The 18,752-nt window shown below is 51.8% G+C and overlaps 1 protein-coding gene across 1 annotated transcript in view; it reads left to right on the top strand.

Moving 5' to 3' along the window:
• The window catches only part of EFHD1 (EF-hand domain family member D1), a 43,625-nt gene that overhangs the window by 11,719 nt on the left and 13,154 nt on the right, over window positions 1-18,752 (top strand). The window contains exon 2 of the mRNA XM_069585538.1: window positions 13,819-13,966. Coding sequence (XP_069441639.1) covers window positions 13,819-13,966 — 148 coding nt within the window. The remainder of the gene's footprint in view (window positions 1-13,818; window positions 13,967-18,752) is intronic.

Below are 18,752 nucleotides of genomic sequence, written 5' to 3'. Positions count from 1 at the left end.
CCCTCTTTGGTGGGCGTCTCCTTACACTAATGGCTCTTGCGCCCTTTGAAAGTGTGGCTGTCTGATGTTGTCTTGCTGGTGGCCCTTCTTTGTGGGGAGGCCTTTGTGCAAGTCGTGGGTGGGTCGCTGTGTGTGTCTGGGGGTGTCCAGACCTGGTCTTGCTTTCTTTCAGTCTCAGCCTGGCGGCTCTGTATGTTGCTAAACGAAAGTCAGTTCTTTGATTTTTGGAAGCGAGGGCTGGGTGGTCTGTCCCCGCACAAGGCTGCCTCTAGTTGACAATACATCCTCGCACTCTGCCAGCTTGGGTCAGGTTTGCAGGAAGTTCAGGACTTAGAAACTCTCATGTGCCCAAGGCTGGCCCTGCCGCCCCTTCCTGGTGAGAATGGCAAGGGACCCCAGGGCTGTGATTGATCCCAGCCCTGGGGTATCAGCTCCTGGGGATCCCCTGGCCCCACCTGGCACTGCTCCCTGAACTCTGTGCCTGGGACGGTGGACCCCTGCCATCTGTCCTCTACCAACAAGGTCTGGCTGAGGACAAGCCCAACTCTGCGCCCTCAGGGACCTGGTGAGCTCTGTCCCAGCCTTGGCGAGGTGCCGGCCCTGATCCTGTGCAGCTCTATTTGTCTTGGCCTTGGTGACAGGGTCTCTGTCCCCTCCCTAAAGGAGGCGTGCTCCCCGCACCCTTTCCTGCAAGAGCCAACTGTAGGAAATCTACACTCTGATTGATTCTTACCCATCAGAGCCACTGCTAGCAGAGCACCTGCTGTTCTGTGCAGCACTGTTATTAGCGTTTGTACATCATCAGCACGAGGAGGTGGGTGCTTTCAGCATCCCTCAGTTTACAGATGGGGAAGCTGAGGCACAGAGAAACTAGATGACTTGCCCAACATGGCACTTTGCATAAGTGGTGGAGCTGGGGTTTGAACCCAGGTGGCCCGTGTTCTTGTCCCCTGTGCCACCAAGTCTCAACCATCCTTTTAAAAAAAAAAAAAATTATTTTTGGCTGTTCTGGGTCTTTCTTGCTTCCCAGGTAGCCTTAGTGGTCAAGAATCTGCCTGCCAGTACAGGCAACACAGAGATGCGGGTTCAATCCCTGGATCGGGAAGGTCCCCTGGAGAGGGGTCTTCCTTGCTCCGCTCGGGCTTTCTCCAGCGGTGGTGAGCAGGGGCTGCTCTTCGTTGCTGTGTGCAAGCTGCTCATTGCGGTGGCTTCTCTTGCTGCGGAGCACAGGCTCCAGGCGTGAGGGCTTCAGTGGTTGCGCGGCACAGGCTTAGTGGCTCTTCAGCATGTGCGACCTCCCTGGACCAGGAACAGAAGCCTTGTCCCCTGCTTTGGCAGGTGGATTCTTTACCACTTTGGCAGCTTGAATTGGGGCTTCTCTGGTGGCTCAGCTGGTACAAAAAAATCCACCTGCAATGTAGGAGACCTGGGTTCTATCCCTGGGTTGATAAGATCCCCTGGAGAAAGGAGAGGCTACCCACTCCAGTATTCTGGCCTGGAGAATTCCATGGACTGTTACGGTCCACTGGGTGGCAAAGAGTTGGACACGACTGAGCGACTTCCACGTCACTTCACTTCTACACCACTGGACCACCAGGGAAGCCCTCAGCCATCCTCGACACCCTCCCCTGCACAGCCAGGCGGGGCCCTGCATGGCAGGCCTCCTGACCTCGAGGTCTCGAGAGACCACCCACTCCCAGCCTGGGGCTGCTACCTCCTATGTGGCCTCCCCTGATCCATCCTACATGCCAGAGCCCAGATCTCATTATCTTGCTTCCCTCTTGAGAAGCCCTATGGGTTGGGGACAGCCTACAACATTTGATGGCTCCCTATTGCCTGTGGAACACAGTCCAGACTTCTCACGATGACCCTTAAGGCCAGCCACGGCTGGCTACTGCATTCTTCTCTCTTGCTGGTTGCCCCAGCCGGGCCCCCCTCCCGCTGGGCTGTTGGTCCCCAACCTTCCCCCACCCCCCATCCACCAACCCCCATCTCCAGTCTGTTTCTATTGATTCTTAGGAGACTCCCCTCTCCCTCCATAGTGTTTATCCTGGTAAAGCAGGCTCAGCTTTTTTTTTTTTTTAATATTTATTTTCGGCTCTTTGTTCCAAGGCATAGGCTCCTCTCTAGTTGAGGCTCACAGACTCAGTAGCTGCACAGCAGGTGGGATCTTAGTTCCTGTACCAGGAACCACCAGGGAAGTCCCCAGCCCTTTATGGCTGAGCATGGCTGACTTCTTTCTCCAGTCCCCAGGGCTGGACCCCAGGCCAGGCCGGTGGAGGGGGGAGCCTTGACCTCTGTGGAGAGATCTGAGCTCTGTTCTGGAGCTGTCCCTAGGCTCTAAATACGGCCGCAGGGGAGCTTCCCAGCCCCCAGGGATGTCAGGAGTGGGAGCCTTCCCTGTGGTGGTGCAGGGCCCTCTGGCAGTGCCGCCAACTGCAGGCCACATGGACTCAGACGGGCCTGTAAGTGAGACATGGAACAAGGAAAGTGACCACCTTCTCAGGTTGTCCCCGAGATCGCGTGACCACTCGGTGTGCAGTGGCAGCCTTAATTAGGTCACTCCTAGGTTGCAGCCCCAGGTTCTTTCCACTGAGGGAGCTGCAGGTCTGGGCCCCCAGCTGGGCTGCTGGATTTAGGGTGGTGCCAGCCCAGAGGGAGGGCCTGGGGGAGGAGCCGCTGGCCTGGGAAGTGGTGGGTGGAGGCGGAGGCTCTGAGGACCCAGAGGTTGCCAGCCTGGTTGTCTTCCTTTCTGTTCGGAGGGACCGCTGAGTCGCCCACGGTCCACTTCCTCTAGGCCCATGGTCCCTGGCCTCGCCCTCCCTCAGGGCCTCCCCCTCCCTCAGGGCCTCCCCCTGGCCAATGTCCCTCCCTGACTCAAGGGCTTGAGAGTCAAGGGGGTTTGCATCACTGCCAGGGCTGCCCCAGGCCTGACCGGGTCCGGATGTAGAAACCCCTAGGTTTGGGGTCATCCATCTCCCAAGATCCACAGGACTCCTGGGAATTCCCAGGACAACTAGGTTTCCAGGGGCCCCCTTGGGCCCAGTTTCCCAGCCCACCATGGCTTTTACGGGAGCTGTTGGGAGCCAAGGGCATCCCTGGTGGCTCAGCTGATAAAGAATCCACCTGCAATGTGGGAGACCTGGGTTCCATCCCTGGGTTGGGAAGATCCCCTGGAGAAGGGAAAGGCTTTACCCACTCCAGTATTATGGCCTGAAGAATTCCATGGACTATATAATCCAAGGGGCCACTCAGACACAACTGAGCGACTTTCCATTTTTTTCACTTTTTTGGAAACCAAGGGGAGGCGCCCCATTGTTACAGGAAAGAACCTACCCTACTCATTTCCACACCCCGCTGACCAGGAGTGTCCTTGTGGCCTCCACGGCCTCCATCAGGGAGTACCCACGACAGGTGTCCCCTGGGACACCCTTTCTTCTCACCCTCCTTTCTGGATGAATAGCCTGGTGGTTCTCAATTCCCAGGCCTACTTACTCTGTTCCTGTTCCCACACTGAGTCCCCAGCCGCCTGTACTTATCCAAACCCAGCAAAGGTGTTCCAATTTCAAAAGGACAAAAGGGAGACCCCAGAATTACGGTCTTTCCCTTAATGAGACATTTCTCTTAATGAGCTAAAACTTAAAAAATAAAAAGGAGAGGGGGTGCCCTTGCTGATGAGCTGAGAGCTTATCTGCCTCCTGTGATCTTCGTGAGAAGGGAGTCACTCTGGGGCAGAACCCAGACAAAACCCAAACCAAGGACACATAGCCCAGAATATCACTGGGACCTTGAACCAGGGATGTCTGACACCAGAAACACACTCCCATCTCCTGCCATCCTCTGCCTTCCTCTGGAGGAGCCCACCCGGGCTCCCGTGGGCCCAACTATGCCCTGTTTCATTTGCCAGGTCAGAAGCTTTCCAGGGCTCATCCTCCCTACCTTGTCACTCGTGGCCAGAGGGTTCTTGGCACCTGGACCCTGCGTGTGGCTGAAGCACTTTGCAGTCCTGACCTGTTAACTGGTGTCACTGGCACGTTCCTCTCGGGGCTGAGGTGGGGGTGGTCACGGGGTGCCTGGCTTGGGGTGCTGGCATCAGTGAGAGAATTTGCGTGTAGCTAGAGCCTCCCAGTTTGAAGCCTTTTGCAGCCTGAGAGCATGGACTGGGGGAAGCCCAGCTCACCCTCGGTTCCGTCTCCTTCTGAATCCATGTTGAGGGTCCCTGGTGGAGGCAGTGCTCTCCCACTGCAGGCATTTGGGACAAAGCAGGTTTCCCTGCTTCTCTCAACACCCTAGGTAGCAGCAGCCTGACTCTGTATCCTCTCTGCTGTCTGGCGGGGCCCTGAGCTCACCGTGGGTGCTCTGTAGGGGTGGGGGTGGCGCCTCAGCTCTGCTCTGCCACCCTCCTTTTCATTATAAGCTTCCAGACACTGTGTATGGACCTACGGGGGGCTAGTCTCCTGCAGCCTGTCGAGGTGCTGCTGCTGTGGTTGTTAGTCACTTAATCGTGTCTGACACTTTGTGACCCCACAGAACAGCAGCGTGCTGGGCTCCTCTGTCCTCCACTATCTCCCGGAGTTTGCTCAAACTCATGTCCATCGAGCACTATCTAACCAGCTCCTCCAGTGGCAGAGGATGAGATGGTAAATGTGCTGGCCTCTTTCCAGAAGAAGCAGGGTATCAGCCAGAGGTGCATTCCCGCAGCACGGGCTGCACACAGGACAGGGGAGGCTGGTGCTCACCTGACCCAGAGCCACTGCCACGCCACCTCCGCCCTCCCCACATCTCTCCATGATGGGTACTGTGTGCTCCCCCAGCCGCCTTAGTCTCCTCACTCCATGACCGCCCTCTCCCCACCCCCACCCCGCCATCCATCCTGCACACCGAGCTGAGAGTTCTTTTCTGAAGCACCTATCTGATGTCGCCTCTCTGCTTCATACTCTTTGGGGGTTGCCCCCATTCCCCCTTAGGAAGACACAGCTTTCCCAGATTGCCTGTGGGGCCGGACCCCCTGCCCACTTCTGAGACATCCTATCCCCCGTGGACCTTACTGGGGACTGGGGCTCCCTCCCAGGGCTCTGCAGCCTTGCTGCTGTCAGACCCAGCTCTGCCTAAGCTCCGGCCGTATCACAGCTCAGCCGTCTGTACCTCTGCCTCCCCGCTGGGACCGGTCTCTGTGTTCTCTTTCATCTCTGGAGAGGCCCCAGGTAGACCCGAGCCAGGTGGTGACTGAGTGAATGGAGGCGGCCGGGGGCAGCCTGATTGGAAATCAGACTCTGGGCTCAGGCTTTTGTGCTTAATTCCTCAGAGTCCCCCTTCCTCAGAGCCTGCGGACTCCTAGTTTGCCTGCAGTGGTAACACACTTGGAGACGGGCTTTCTCAGTCTGCAGTAAATCAGGAGGGAGAGGAGGAAGAAGGGAGGAAGAAGGGACAGATAATTTGAGAGCCGGGGGTACTGCACAAAAGACAGGAAACCAGGGCCTCAGAGAAGGGGCAGGCAGGGAGGCCTGGAGGAGGAACCCAGCCCTGTGACCTGGGGGAACCGACTCCTTGGAAAAGACCCTGATGCTGGGAAAGACTGAAGGCGGGAGGAGAAGGGGACAACAGAGGACGAGATGGTTGGATTGCATCACCGACTCGATGGACATGAGTTTAAGTAAATTCCGGGAGTTGGTGATGGACAGGGAGGCCTGGTGTGCTACAGTCCATGGGATTGCAAAGAGTCAGACGCTACTCGGTGAATGAAATGAACTGACCTGGGGGAGGGGGCTGAGCTCATCTGGGTAGACACTGTTGGGACACCCACAGGCCCTGGGAAAGGCCATATGCTTCGGGCATAGTCTGGTACAGTGCCCTTCTCCTACCTGAAAGAGCCTGCCAGCAGGGGGAACCTTGTGAAAACGCAGGTTCTGATTTAGCAGGTCTGGGGAGGGACAGGAAATTCTGCGTCTTAGACAATCCTGGGCCACTGGTCCAGGGACCACACTTTGAGTGGCCAGAGCCTGCCTGTCTGAAGAGGCAGCGCGTGATTCCCGTACCAGGATTTTCTGGGGGAAAGCCGGGTGTTCCGAGCTCCTGGTGCCCTGAGGCCTAGGCACCCCTCCCCCAACATTAAGAGTAAGGCATTTTCTGGGGTGCTGCCATTTCCTGAGAACCCTCTACCCTCTGGGGATCCCCAGGGTGGTTTCTGATGGCCGAGCCCCAGGCAGACAAAAGGCTGGCCCGCTTCTTTCTTCCTTGATAGCAGGATTATTCTGGGGAGGTGAAACCCAAGAAAACCCAGGGGCTCTGCACAGTGGAGCCCAGAGAGCAAGCCATTCATGGACCAGCACTGGGTGGACGCTGGAAACTGGCCCTGCCCCCTTGCCTCTCTCCCTTACTGGCAGGGCCTTTGGCAGGCTGAGACTTAGGGCTCATTTGGGCCCCTTTGGCCAGGCTGGGGGCTTTCCCAGGTCATAGGCCCAGTTTGGGGACCTCAGACCATCCTGCTTCATCCCACCCCATTCCACCAGCCAGTGATGGCCCCAGTCAGAGTCAGGAAGCCTTCAAGTGAGGCCTTGGAGGGCAGATCTGATGCTGTCATCAGGACAGGCTGGGTGACAAGAGTTATTCTATAAGGGCTTCCTGGAAATTCAGCCCAAGGAGCCGCAGCAGGCTGTGGACTGCAGTTTCTTCCAGAATGCTAATGGTGTTGGATGCTGTTTGAGGCCAGTGGGTGTCGGTACCTCTTCAGCAGCAGCCCTGGAAGTCGTCTGCTTCCTCTTCATGGCTGCGGACAGGTCCTACTTTTAAATATAGCTCCCTCCCACCGCACGCTTACCAGGCACAGGGGCCAGAGCTGGTGGGTTATCTTTTTTGGCCCCTCGGCAGCTCTGCAAGGCACAGATAGCTCAGTGATAGTCTGCAGTGGGCTTGCTAGCCCGTCTCTCCCACATGAATGGCAAGGCTGGGACTGCACCCAGGCCTGTATCTGCAGGGCCATGTGCACCTCTGACAGGACTGGAATCTCCCCCCTCAGAGATCCTGGAGAATAGCAAGAGGAAGGGAATGTGGACCTTTCAAAGCAAAAGCAAGAGAAAAATCTCACCAATCCAGAAGAGGGCTAGAAAGAAGCCCCAGGAGACAAACAAGGTTGGGGTGGGGCAGGGGGTGTCTTGGGACCATGAGTGGCTTTTCTTTTTAATATCCTAGACTGCCTTTAAGAGGGAAAATGTGGGTTAAAACTTAAATTATAGGGGGAAAAAAACTGGTGAATGGAGCTAAGATGTTGGTAGAGGAGGAGCCAAGGACTTAAGGGGATGCCAATAGGACTCAGCAGCACGGCTCCTGTTATCTCTGCCAACGTCATCAGATACAAATTGTAAAACATCTAACTCTCGCAGTTAACTAGTGGTCTGTTTGTTGGAATACCATGTATGCACTCTATCACCACCTGTTAAGGGGGGTGACTAATAACCGCCTCACAGCCTGCTGAATTAAATAAGGTGACTTAGCACAGTGCCTGGCACTTAGGAAGTGCTCAATAAAGAGTAAACGCAGGCGTCTATTATTAATTCTTCATAGGAAAGTTGAAAGGGTTCCTGTATGAGACAATGTGTGTGAGCTGCAAAGCAGACCAGTGGTAGTTACTAGGTGCTTTGAACCCCATTGTCTGCGCCGACAGCAGACGGTCATCGGATGCTTTGAGAGGAGCAGATAAAACAGTGAGATGATGAGGGGCCACCTGGGAGGGGTTTTCTGCCTGCCTTGTAAATGCAGGCCCTGGAGGAGGTGGCTGTGGACCAACCCTGAGAGACGGTCACTTTAAAGGGAGAAGGGCGTGCTTCAGGATTACGAATCCCAGTTCCAAGGGGAGGGCGGGGACACCACTAATGTGGTCTCTTTCTAGTCTGGCCGGGACTTAACGACGGTGCTTGGCTGGTGCTTCAGGCAGGAACAAAGGGACGCAGTCTTTGCTGGGTCCCTGGGAGTGGAGGCGCTGGCTGGCTCGTGACCCCTGTCTTCCCTGCCCCTCTTCCCTCGGAGACGTCCCCTCTCTGTCCACACACGGGCGTTATTCCTGGGCCAAACTGACCCTCTGGCCGGATGGCGGCCCTTTCCTCCTCCTGGGATTTGCCCCGCCCCCCCGAGGTGGTGGGCTTCTACATCCACTATGGTCAACCCCCAATTTCCTGCCTATTTAAAGAAATGTGAATTCCTTTCACCTGCTGCCCAGCCTTCACCAAGGCTGTTTCTCATACATTTGGCCTTTGTTCTTAGGCCTGGAAAGTATTTCAGGCTTGAGGGCTTAAGAGAAGTTTTCCAACCCTTCATGGCCCTTCTGAGTCAGAACCCCGGAGAAATGCAGGGGTAAGGTCTCCGAGCCCCTCGCTGCCCACAGCCCCAGCCTGACGGCACTTTGGGCTGGGGAGCCCGTGCTGGCTGCAGGCTCAGGTGATGGGGGGTGGCCCTGGTCCTCCCTGCCCCTGCCGGGCGAGGACAAACTCCTGCCTTGTTCCCTGACCTTTTCTTGTCTCGTCCCAGTTCACCTCCGGTTCCCGAGGCCATTCTCCTCACCCTTGAGCATTTCAGCTGTTCTGTCTTCCTTTCATTTCCCTCCCTTTCTTCTCCGGATTCGGACCCCGACCCTCAGCCTCTGCCCAGGAAGATCTGTATCTTGGATGCACCCCATCTTCGGCTTCCGTTTCCTCTGCAGACTTCGTTGGGACGGGCATCGTGTGCTGAGCAGAGGGCAGGGAACACCCGTCCACACTCTGGGCCTGGAGGGCAGAGCACAGGGGCCGTTCACCTGGCCACCTTTCTGAGGTAGTGTTGCCCTGAGAAGCTGTTTCCCCAAGTGTTTTCCTTGGAATGATTCCTTAGAGGAGCCTCCCCCCAGTGGAAAGTCCCTGAACTCAGAGGACCGTGTGGCCCGAGCGCTGTTGCCCTCGGACACATGACCATATGGAAGGCTTTGGAAAGTTCCACACTAGAGAAGCCTGTTCACTTGGAGCAGGACTCCCTGAACCAGAGACCATCCCTCCGGCCTGTTTGTAAGAGCTCTTCTCACCTCAGGTCCTGTGTTAGCTGTTTTTGCCAGGAAGGTCTTCCTTGGTATTGTTGAGTCGCTAGGTCGCCTCCGACTCTTTGCGACGCCGTGGACTGCAGCTCGCAACGCTCAGAGCCGGCCTTCCCTGGGTCGGGAAGATCCCCTGGAGAAGGGCTTGGCAACCCACTCCAGCGTTCTGGGCTGGAGAATCCCACAGACAGAGGAGCCTGGGGGGCTGCAGTCTGTAGAGTCTCAGAGTCGTTCACAAGTGAAGTTACTATGATAAACAGTAACTCCCTACTCCCCACTCTCTCCGCCACCATTCTCCTTTCTGTCTGTGAATCTGACTATTCTCGGAATGTCAGACAGCTGGAATCATGCAGAATTTGTCCTTTCGCATCTGACTTACTTTCACTTAGCATAACGTCTTCAAGGTCCGTTCACGCTGTGATGGGGCCCACTCTTCACTGTGGTGCGCGGGCTTAGTTGCTCCGCAGCATGTGGGATCTTTTCCCAGATCAGGGGTTGAATGTGTGTCTCCTGCCTGGGCAGGCGGATTTGCCACTGATCCAGCTGGGAAGCCCTGTCCCAGCAAATCTGACAGTCAGCACTCTTCCTAGGTGGCCTACCTATACCTACCTAACAGGCCAGCCACTGAATTGCATGGGCATCTACCCCTGTTTATCTTTCCCTCCAGAAGCCTGATAGAGGGCCTTGCTGATTCTGATAGAGTCGGTCCTGGTGTTCTGGTGGACCTGCTTGACCATCTTGTTTCAAAAGCAAGCGACCCAGCATTTCTGCTCTGGGATATTGACCCAAGGGAAATGAAGGCATATGTCCATACAAAACTTGGACAGAAGTGTTCATAGCAGCATGATTCATCATAGCCAGAAGTGGAAACAACTCACATGTCTCTCAGCTGAAGAATGATAAACAAAATATGGTATATTTATACAATAGAATATTATTCAGCGATAAATAACAAGAATAAAATAGTGATTGATGTGTGCTACAACATGGTGGACCTTGAAAACATTACCCTAAGTGAAGGAAGCCAGACCCAAAAAGTCACATATTGAATGATTCCGTTTGTATGAAATGCCGAGAACAGGCAAACACATAGAGACAGAAAGCAAGCTGGTGGTTGCAGGAGACTGAGAAGAGGGGATGGGGAATGGCTGCAGGGCATGGAGCTCTTTTCGGGGGTGATGAAAATGTTGAGGAGTTATTAATAGGCAGTGATGGATAGTTCTACAACATTGTGAATATGCTAAAAATCACTGAGGTGTGCAATTTAAACTGCGCCACCATAGCTCAGTTGGTAAAGAATCCACCTGCAATGCAGGAGACCCCAGTTCGATTCCTGGGTTTGGAAGATCTGGTGGAGAAAGGATAGGCTACCCACTCCAGTATTCTTGGGCTTCCCTGATGACTCAACTGATAAAGAATCCGCCTGCAATGCGGAAGACCTGGGTTTGGAAGATTCCCTGGAGAAGGGAAAGGCTACCCACTCCAGAATTCTGGCCTGGAGAAATCCATGGGCTGTATAGTCGACGGGATCACAAAGAGTCGGTCGTTCACTTCCACTTCAATTTGAAAGAGTGAATTTTGTGGTATATACATTGTATCTCAATAAAGGTGCTATTTTCAATGTTCAAGTTCTTTTTAAAAAATTATTTATTTATTTATTTTTGACTACTCTGGGTCTTCATTGCTGTGCATGGGCTTTCTCTAGTTGTGGCAAGCAGGGGCGCAGGCACTCGGGCTTCAGGAGTTGTGGCACACGGGCTTAGCTTCTGCTCCAAGGCATGTGGGATCTTCCTGAACCAGGGACTGAAACTGTGTCTCCTCTACTGGCAGGCGGATTCTTAACCACTGGACCACCAGGGAAGAGTCATAAAGCTATTTTTTTTTTTTTTTAAGCTAAAAACCAAGAAAATATGGCCAATCCCTGAAACACTTTTAGGGAACCCCTGGCAATCACTGCTTCCTCTTTTAAGTGCTCACAAATCATGTTGATGATACTAGATCCTGAGCCAGTCCATCTGTGATTTATAAGCTCTGCCTGCTTCCTGCAAACGCTGGCACACCTGGAAACCGCCCTGGAACACCTGTCTTGTCCTTCAGGGTTCTCAGAGCCCACCAAGAACTTCCAGGGGACTCATCTGTGAACTTTAGCACAGAACTTTTGCAACGTGATCCTTCCAGCCAAGAAGGCGGTGGGAGTCCAGGGGGAGCACAGAGCTGCCTGGAGGAGGTGGCTTCTGTTGAAGAACAGAGGGCAGACTGTGCTGTTGGAGATTAGAGGAAGTGGGGCAAGCTCCTTGGCTCCAGGGGACAGAAAAGGCCACCAAGGAGGGTGGGGTGGGAGTATGTTGTGGGTGGGATGAACGGCATGAGCTGGCCACTGTGGCTGGAACACAGCACCCTGGGGAGTACTAGGCTTCATCTCCAGCAAGACCACGTGGGCCTCAAAATACCACCAGCCCACATGGTTAGATTTCTGGATGCCCACAGGCTACGGGTGTGGTGTGCTCCCCAACAATGGTGGTTTCTTTTGTGGAGTTGAGGGTGGGCAGGACAGATAGTCAAGAAGTCTGGTTTTTTGTTTGTTGGTATTTAATTTTTTTTAACTGTAGTAAAATATACATAATGTTTGCCATCTTAACCATTTAAGTGTTGAGCTCACCATATGCTCACATTCTTGTGTAACCATCACTACCTTCCATTTCCAGGACCTTTTCTTCATCCCAAATTGAAACTCTAAACCATGAAACAGTAACTCCCACCCCACCCCTCTTCCCCTGGTCTCTAGTAGCTACTCTAGGAATTCTGGAAATCTCAAATAAGTGGAATTCTGCAGGTTTGTCTTTTTGTGTCTGGTCTATTTCAATCTTAGCATAATGTTCTCAAGTTTCATCTGTGTTGTAGCATGTATCCAGTTCATTCGCTCAGTCGTGTCCGACTCTTTTTGACCCCATGAACTGCAGCACACCAGGCTTCCCTGTCCATCACCAACTCCTGGAGCTTGCTCAAACTCATGTCCGTTGAGTCGATGATGCCATCCAACCGTCTCATCCTCTGTTGTCCCCTTCTCCTCCTGCCTTCATTCTTTCCCAGCATCAGAATCTTTTCCAATGAGTCAGTTCTTCGCATTAGGTGGCCAGAGTATTGGAGCTTCAGCTTCAACATCAGTCCTTCCAATGAATATTCAGGACTGATCTCCTTTAGGATGACTGGTTGGATCTCCTTGCAGTCCAAGGGACTCTCAAGAGTCTTCTCCAACACCACAGTTCAAAAGCATCGATTCTTCTGCGCTCAGCTTTCTTTATAGTCCAACTCTCACATCCAGACATGACTACTGGAAAAACCGTGGCTTTGACTGTATGGACCTTTGTCAGCAAAGTATAGAATTTCATTTTTAAAATAATTTTATTTGTTTATTTTTTTACCTCGCTGGGTCTTCGTTGCTACAAGGGCTTTCTCTAGTTGCAGCGCGTGGGCTTCTCATCGCGGCGGCTTTCCTTGTTGCAGAGCACATGCTCTTCGGTGCCCAGGCTTTAGCAGTTGCTGCCCATGGGCTCAGTAGTTGTGGCTCCTGGGCTTAACTACTCTGCATCATCTGGGATCTTCCTGGACCAGGGATCAAACCCATGTTCCCTGCACTGGCATGTGGATTCTTATCCACCTCACCACCAAGGAAGACCAGAATTTCATTTTTAAAATGGAGAATAATATGCTACTGCGTGAACATATAATGTCCCATTGTATGGATATACCTCATTTTGCTTATCTGTTCATCCGTCAGGGGAGTCTGGGGTTGTTCCCACCTTTGGGCTGTTCTGAATGGATTTGATTTTAACGCATGATGTTCATGCTGTAGTAACAAGGGATCTCTGGGCAGTGGGGAATAGGATGGATTTGCTAGGAGAAGAGCCAGGGAGTCTGTGAGAAGCTCCATAATAGCCCAAGTGTGTAGAGAAGGATGCTGGGGGTGGGGCTGGGTGGAGTGGCTGGGGGATAAGAACAGAGGCTGAGGAAGGGTCCCACAGGGCTGACCCAGGCACTCGGAGTACAGGGCAGGGCCAGGATCCCTGCCGTGGGGAGGCTTGAGGGCTGGGGGCACCGTCAGCAGAGGTGCTGGCCCTGTGTCGAAACTTGGCCAAGAGTATTGTGCCAAGTCCCGGCTCATCTGTAACATCCAGGCGTGACCATTCAGACCTGGGGACTGGATATCTGGGAGCCGGAGGGCTAAGCGTGAAACCAGAGTGCCAGGTCGGAAAAGCAGCTTCCAGAGACAGGAGACCTGTGGACGAGAGGAGAGGTAGATGGAAATGGGGTGATGGGGACCCAGGGACCGGTGACTGAAGGAAGCTTCCAGAACCGTCAGTGTAATAGAGCGGGTGCATGGGGTGCCTTGTGGCAGCCCTCCCATTGTCCAGGGTTAGGAGTTCCGTGGATGTTTGTTGACTAAAACAGGGAAAAATATAGGTAAACAGGCATGTTTTTCATCCTCAGGAAACTTATGGCCTAATTAAGGCATTAACAGATATGAAAACACTCCTGGAGTCCAAGACCCACTTTGAGTTGGGCCCTGCAGAGTCCAGAGGTGTTGAAGGAGAGGCCAGGGACCTTCCAACGCAGTGACCCTGGTGGCCATTGCAAGGCAGGAGTAGTTTGAGTCATTGTTAAGTAACTAAAGCCAAAAGCATTTCACATTTGGTAGGTTAACAAGTGTCTTTTGGTCCTGGCCATGGCTATCCCTCACCAGTGCCCTGCGTTTGACCCCATAGGTATGATGCTGGAAGGGATGGCTTCATTGACCTGATGGAGCTGAAGCTGATGATGGAGAAGCTGGGGGCCCCCCAGACCCACCTGGGCCTGAAGAGCATGATCAAGGAGGTGGACGAGGACTTTGATGGCAAACTCAGCTTCCGTGAGGTACCTGCGTCCTGGCCGTGAGCCCCTGGAGGGTGAGGGTCCCTGAGAGGACCCGCTGATTTACCGTCCCCTGGACTACACAATGTCTTGGGCCTCTCTGGAGAGCTGCTTGGATATTTAACCTGCAGTTCTGCTTTTTAACATATCTTTAAGGAGCTAGTGAACCACAGTGCTGGCATGAGAAAATGCTCAGCAAGCAGTTTGAAAATCACTCTGGGGAGGATAGCCTCCTTTGGGTAAAATGGTAAGTATTGAGCAATCTGGAGGGATGTTCACTAAAACATTCATAGTGAATGTTTGTGGGTGCAAAGTTTCAGTGGTTTTTAGTTTCACACTTGAAAAATATATTTAAACTGTTAATTTGTATGTTGTTGTTTAGTCACTAAGTCCTGACTGACTCTTTGCAAACCCATGGATATAGCCCTCCAGGCTCCTCTGTCCATGGGATTTCCCAGGCAAGAATGCTGGAGTGAGTTGCCATTTCCTTCTCCAGGGGATCTTCCTTATCTGGGGATCGTACCCTTATCTCCTGCTTGCAGATGGATTCTTTACCACTGAACTACCTGGAAAGCCCATTAATTTTTAAAATAAGCATTTTAAAGTAGTTTTTTAAAAAAACAATTAAACAAAGGGTCTTACTTTCTGCCCCTGAACCTTCTCCTCCAAAGAAGTCCAGGATAGGTTTTTGGTCTTTGGACCCCTGGAATTGTGAGCAAAATTGTGTACATATAGATATATTCCTGGAAGAATACACATAGATCCACCTGATTTCCCAATGGGTGAAAACCTCAGCCATTTTTACTTTGGGGAATAAATCTCAAGGCCACTGGGTTTCTTCCATGGCAAGAATGCAGCTCCACAAGGAAGGGAATTGCATGTCTTGTGTGTTTGAGTTTTACTGAAAGGTTTTTAGATGTATTCATGACCTGGTATTAGAATAACTTGGCAAGACCATCCAGGCTGAAGGTTTGGACATTAGCCCAGCTGCTGTGGTCTCGTTTTCAGTCGTGTCTCTTTTGGGACCCTTGGAAGCTGAAAGAAGAGAGGACAGTCCTTGTCTTCTGGTGTTTAACCCTGATTATTCCAGAAACAGTGGAGTGCTGGCATCCTGGTTTCTGAGGGTGAGAACTTTGGCCAAACACTGGTCTGTCCAGGCTAGATAGGGCCTTTGGCTGTGCTTCCTGGTTGCAGGGGCTGGGGGCCAGGGGCGGTTCTCTCTGAAGCTGAGTTTGCAGCCTTGAGCCCCTTCCCCAGCTGACCGTGCCTTTCGCTGCTCACAGATCAACTTCAGAATCCCCCATCTCTTCCTTTCCTCAACTGGCTGATGTGGAGGTAGATGATGGAAAACCTGTGTTGGGTGTAACCCTCAGGGTAATCTGCTGCCAGACTTCTCATTTCAGAGCTAAGGAGCTAGAAGACCGAGAAGGTCAGCACTTGCCTGAAATCAGATCCCGGCTCAGGGCTGGGCCTGGGAGACAGCCTGCCACCATCATTTACCACGTTCAACTTTGCGGCTGCCTCTCTGGTTCCCTTGCCTCTCATTTGTATTACTACAAATTATTAATAATAATATATCAATCCTTTGTCTTGTTCATGCATCATGCTAGGCTTTAACTCTTTCTTTCCAATGTCTCAAGTGGTAAAGAACCAGCCTGAAATGCAGAAGACGTGGGTTCGATCCCTGGGTTGGGAAGATACCCTGGAGGAGGAAATGGCAACCCACTCCAGGATTCTTGCCTGGGGAATCCCATGGACAGAGGAGCCTGGCAGGCTACAGTTCATGGGGTCACCAAGAGCCAGACATGACTGAGCACACATAACGACAGCAATAATCTGGGTGCCCCTGGGATGTAGAAAGTAAAGGATTTCGCCTTGGTGAAGCTTTGGAGGCACTGCTGGGGAAAGAACTTCTGTGGCAAAGTTTTAACCTCAGGGGAACGGAAATCGAGGGTGCTTAGACATCTATGCAAGTCACCAACTGAAAATCCCTCCCCTCTGTTTGACCCAGGATCCTCCTGCATGCGCCCCTCTCTGTTTCCAAGATGCTCAGTTAGCTTTTGGTTAGCTGTTGGTTTGGCCATTTCGATCTGAGGCTTGGACATTTCCAAAGGGTTTTGTTGTGGGTACTCAACCCACCTACAGGTCTTCAGGGGTGTTCACATTCAGTCCTTTGTCAATTCAGAGCCCCACTGTGGCCCCATCTCTAGGAGTTGTGCCCAGAGGTACAGAATTGGAAGTGTGGATGCGTTTGCCACACAGTACTCCACAGCCCAAACTCCTGCTCTTAGGATTTCACTCTGCCAGTATCCACCCATGTTGTAAGCCACCAGTGGGCTGATGCTGAGTTTGTGTAATGAAAAGAGGTGTACATTCCAGCCTCCATCTTCCGCACAGAGCTGTGTAACTGGAACACATTATTTCTCAGCCTCAGTTTTTATGTCCTTAAAATAGGGCTGTTAACAGCTTTTGCTAGGGACTGTTTTGAGGACAAAGTTCTCTTTCTATGCCTCTATCAGTTAGAATGCTTGACTGTTAGTGATGGAAAGAGAATGCTAACTAATTTAAACAAGGAAAGAATAGGTGACTCTTGGTTCACATACCTAGGAAATGAAGTGAAAGTGTTTTAGGCACAAGTAATCAGTAATTTTCTCTTGCTGTACCTTGACTGTGCTTTTTTCTACATCCTTTCTTTCCAAATAGGGTGTTGTCCCTGGTGCTTGCCATGATGGTTGCTGGCAGCTCCAGGCTACATTGCCCCAGGGGATGGAGGGCTACTTCATCCCATAATCCATAGCAGTCTCAGAAGAAGGCTTCTGATTGGCCCTCATAGGGGTACATGCCCACCTCCTGGACCAATCATTGCATCCAGGATACTGTGATTGGTTAGATTCAGGTCATGTGCCGCAGGGCATCATAAAACCGCTCCACCACCATCATCATATGTGGCAGGAGCTGCCAGACAGACAAAATGTCTCATTTCTATAGTGCCTTCCTGACCTGATGCTTAGTGGGTGCTTGGTGAGTTCATATTCCCTTTTTTTTTTGGGGGGGGAGGTTAACTTGACTGAAGTGAGTTACATCTAAAGAAAAGCCCTTTGATACAGAAAATATGTTTCTATTAAGCACCAGGTTGCTACCTTCCCCTAACGTTCAAGGGAATTGATCTTTCTTTTTAAACCATTTCTTTTCCAATTATGAAAATTATATGTGCACATTCGGGGTATTTAACAAAATGGCACACAAGGAGCCTTTAAAAATGATGATCTAGCACAGTGTTTGATGACCAGAGGACAAATGTTGACAGTGTGAGAAGCAGCAACAAAAGCATATTTCCAAACTGTGTGTAAAAGATAATTGTTTGCATTTATAGTTTATGTACATGTACAGACATGTAGGAGAAGTCACAGGATGCACTGGAGTTAGCAGTTCTATCTCCGTAGCTCTAGGGATCTAGAATCAGATTCTAGGCCTCCTCACCTCAGTCTCCTTTGGAGGCAGACAGAGAGACCTCAATATCTTCCTCCCTTTTTCTTGTAGTCCTTACTAACTCCATTACATCTGTCTCAAAGCAGAGTTGCTCCAAGACCAGACATGTGGTGGTTTTGTACAAAGGCTGGATAAGGGGTTTACTAGATTACCTGTCAGTCCTGGGAACTGGGTGACTTCCCAGGGGGTTCAGTGGTAAAGAATCCACCTGCCAGTGCAGGAGACCCAGGAAGGAAGATTCCCCTGGAGGAGGAAATGGCAACCCACTCCGGTATTCTTGCCGGGAAAATCCCATGGACTGGGGAGGCTGGCAGGTTACAGTCCATAGGGTCTCAAAGAGTCAGGCACGAGTGAGCAAGCGCACATGCACACATAAGCACACACTGGAAACGTAGGTCTTCTTTTCTCCTCCCACCCTACCTTCCCTAAGAGGGTCCCTGGCAGCCCTGGCTGTCCTGGGTTGCACCCCTGTCTGTTTATGGTTGATTGGACCGTGGATGGACCCGTGGCCAGATTAGGTCAATTGGATTCTGTATCTGGGAATTTGGGGCTGGAATTTGGCACACTGGCTCTGCAGGTGGCTGTTCCTGCAAGGATAATTCAGTGCGGATTGGCCATTTTCTGCCATGTGGTCCAGACATAAGAGCTTGAAAGAGAATGTGGCTTCTGGTCTTGAACACATTGGCTCTCCCCATTCCAATCTTCATCCAGACCACTGTATTTTGCCCTTGGCTTTTGAGATATCCTATTTCTATAATGAATACCTCCTTTTTGCTTAAGCCAACAAGTGTGTTTCTGTCACTAGCCACCTAAAAGCTCCAACTAATGTGGGCAAGTGTTTGTATCACCAGTCAGAGCCACAAAATTAAAAATTCCCTTAAATTCATCACAAGCATTTTCTAGCTCATGTCTGAAACTGCTTTTTAGCTTTGTGAGTTCTCTCTGTTTCTTTGTTTTCTGCTTCTCCTTCCCTCCCCCCTCTTTGCTCAGAGTCACAGCTAGGACACTTTCCAATTCTCTACAACATACCAGTCTTTGTGGACTATAAATAGGAAGACAAACAAGGCTGGGCAGTTGGAGAAATTGTCATTCAGGGGTTGGTGATTGTGATACATTAAATGGGAAAGTCTGGCATGCTCTAAGGAAAGCTGGAGATTTTCGAGTTGAGCTGGATCCTTTTTCTTTAACTGGCTGGGGTAGGGAGACCCCTAAGTTGTGACAGAGCTGCTGGTGGTTACCTGTGAGCCGGCAAAGTTGAGAGTGAGCACTTGTGGCCGGGATCCACTCAGAGGAAAGGACT

Source organism: Ovis canadensis, chromosome 1 (genome assembly GCF_042477335.2).
Source record: "Ovis canadensis isolate MfBH-ARS-UI-01 breed Bighorn chromosome 1, ARS-UI_OviCan_v2, whole genome shotgun sequence".
Lineage (NCBI taxonomy): Eukaryota > Metazoa > Chordata > Mammalia > Artiodactyla > Bovidae > Ovis > Ovis canadensis.
The sequence above is the reverse complement of the archived record's forward strand: the minus strand, read 5'-3'. Positions and strand labels throughout refer to the sequence as shown.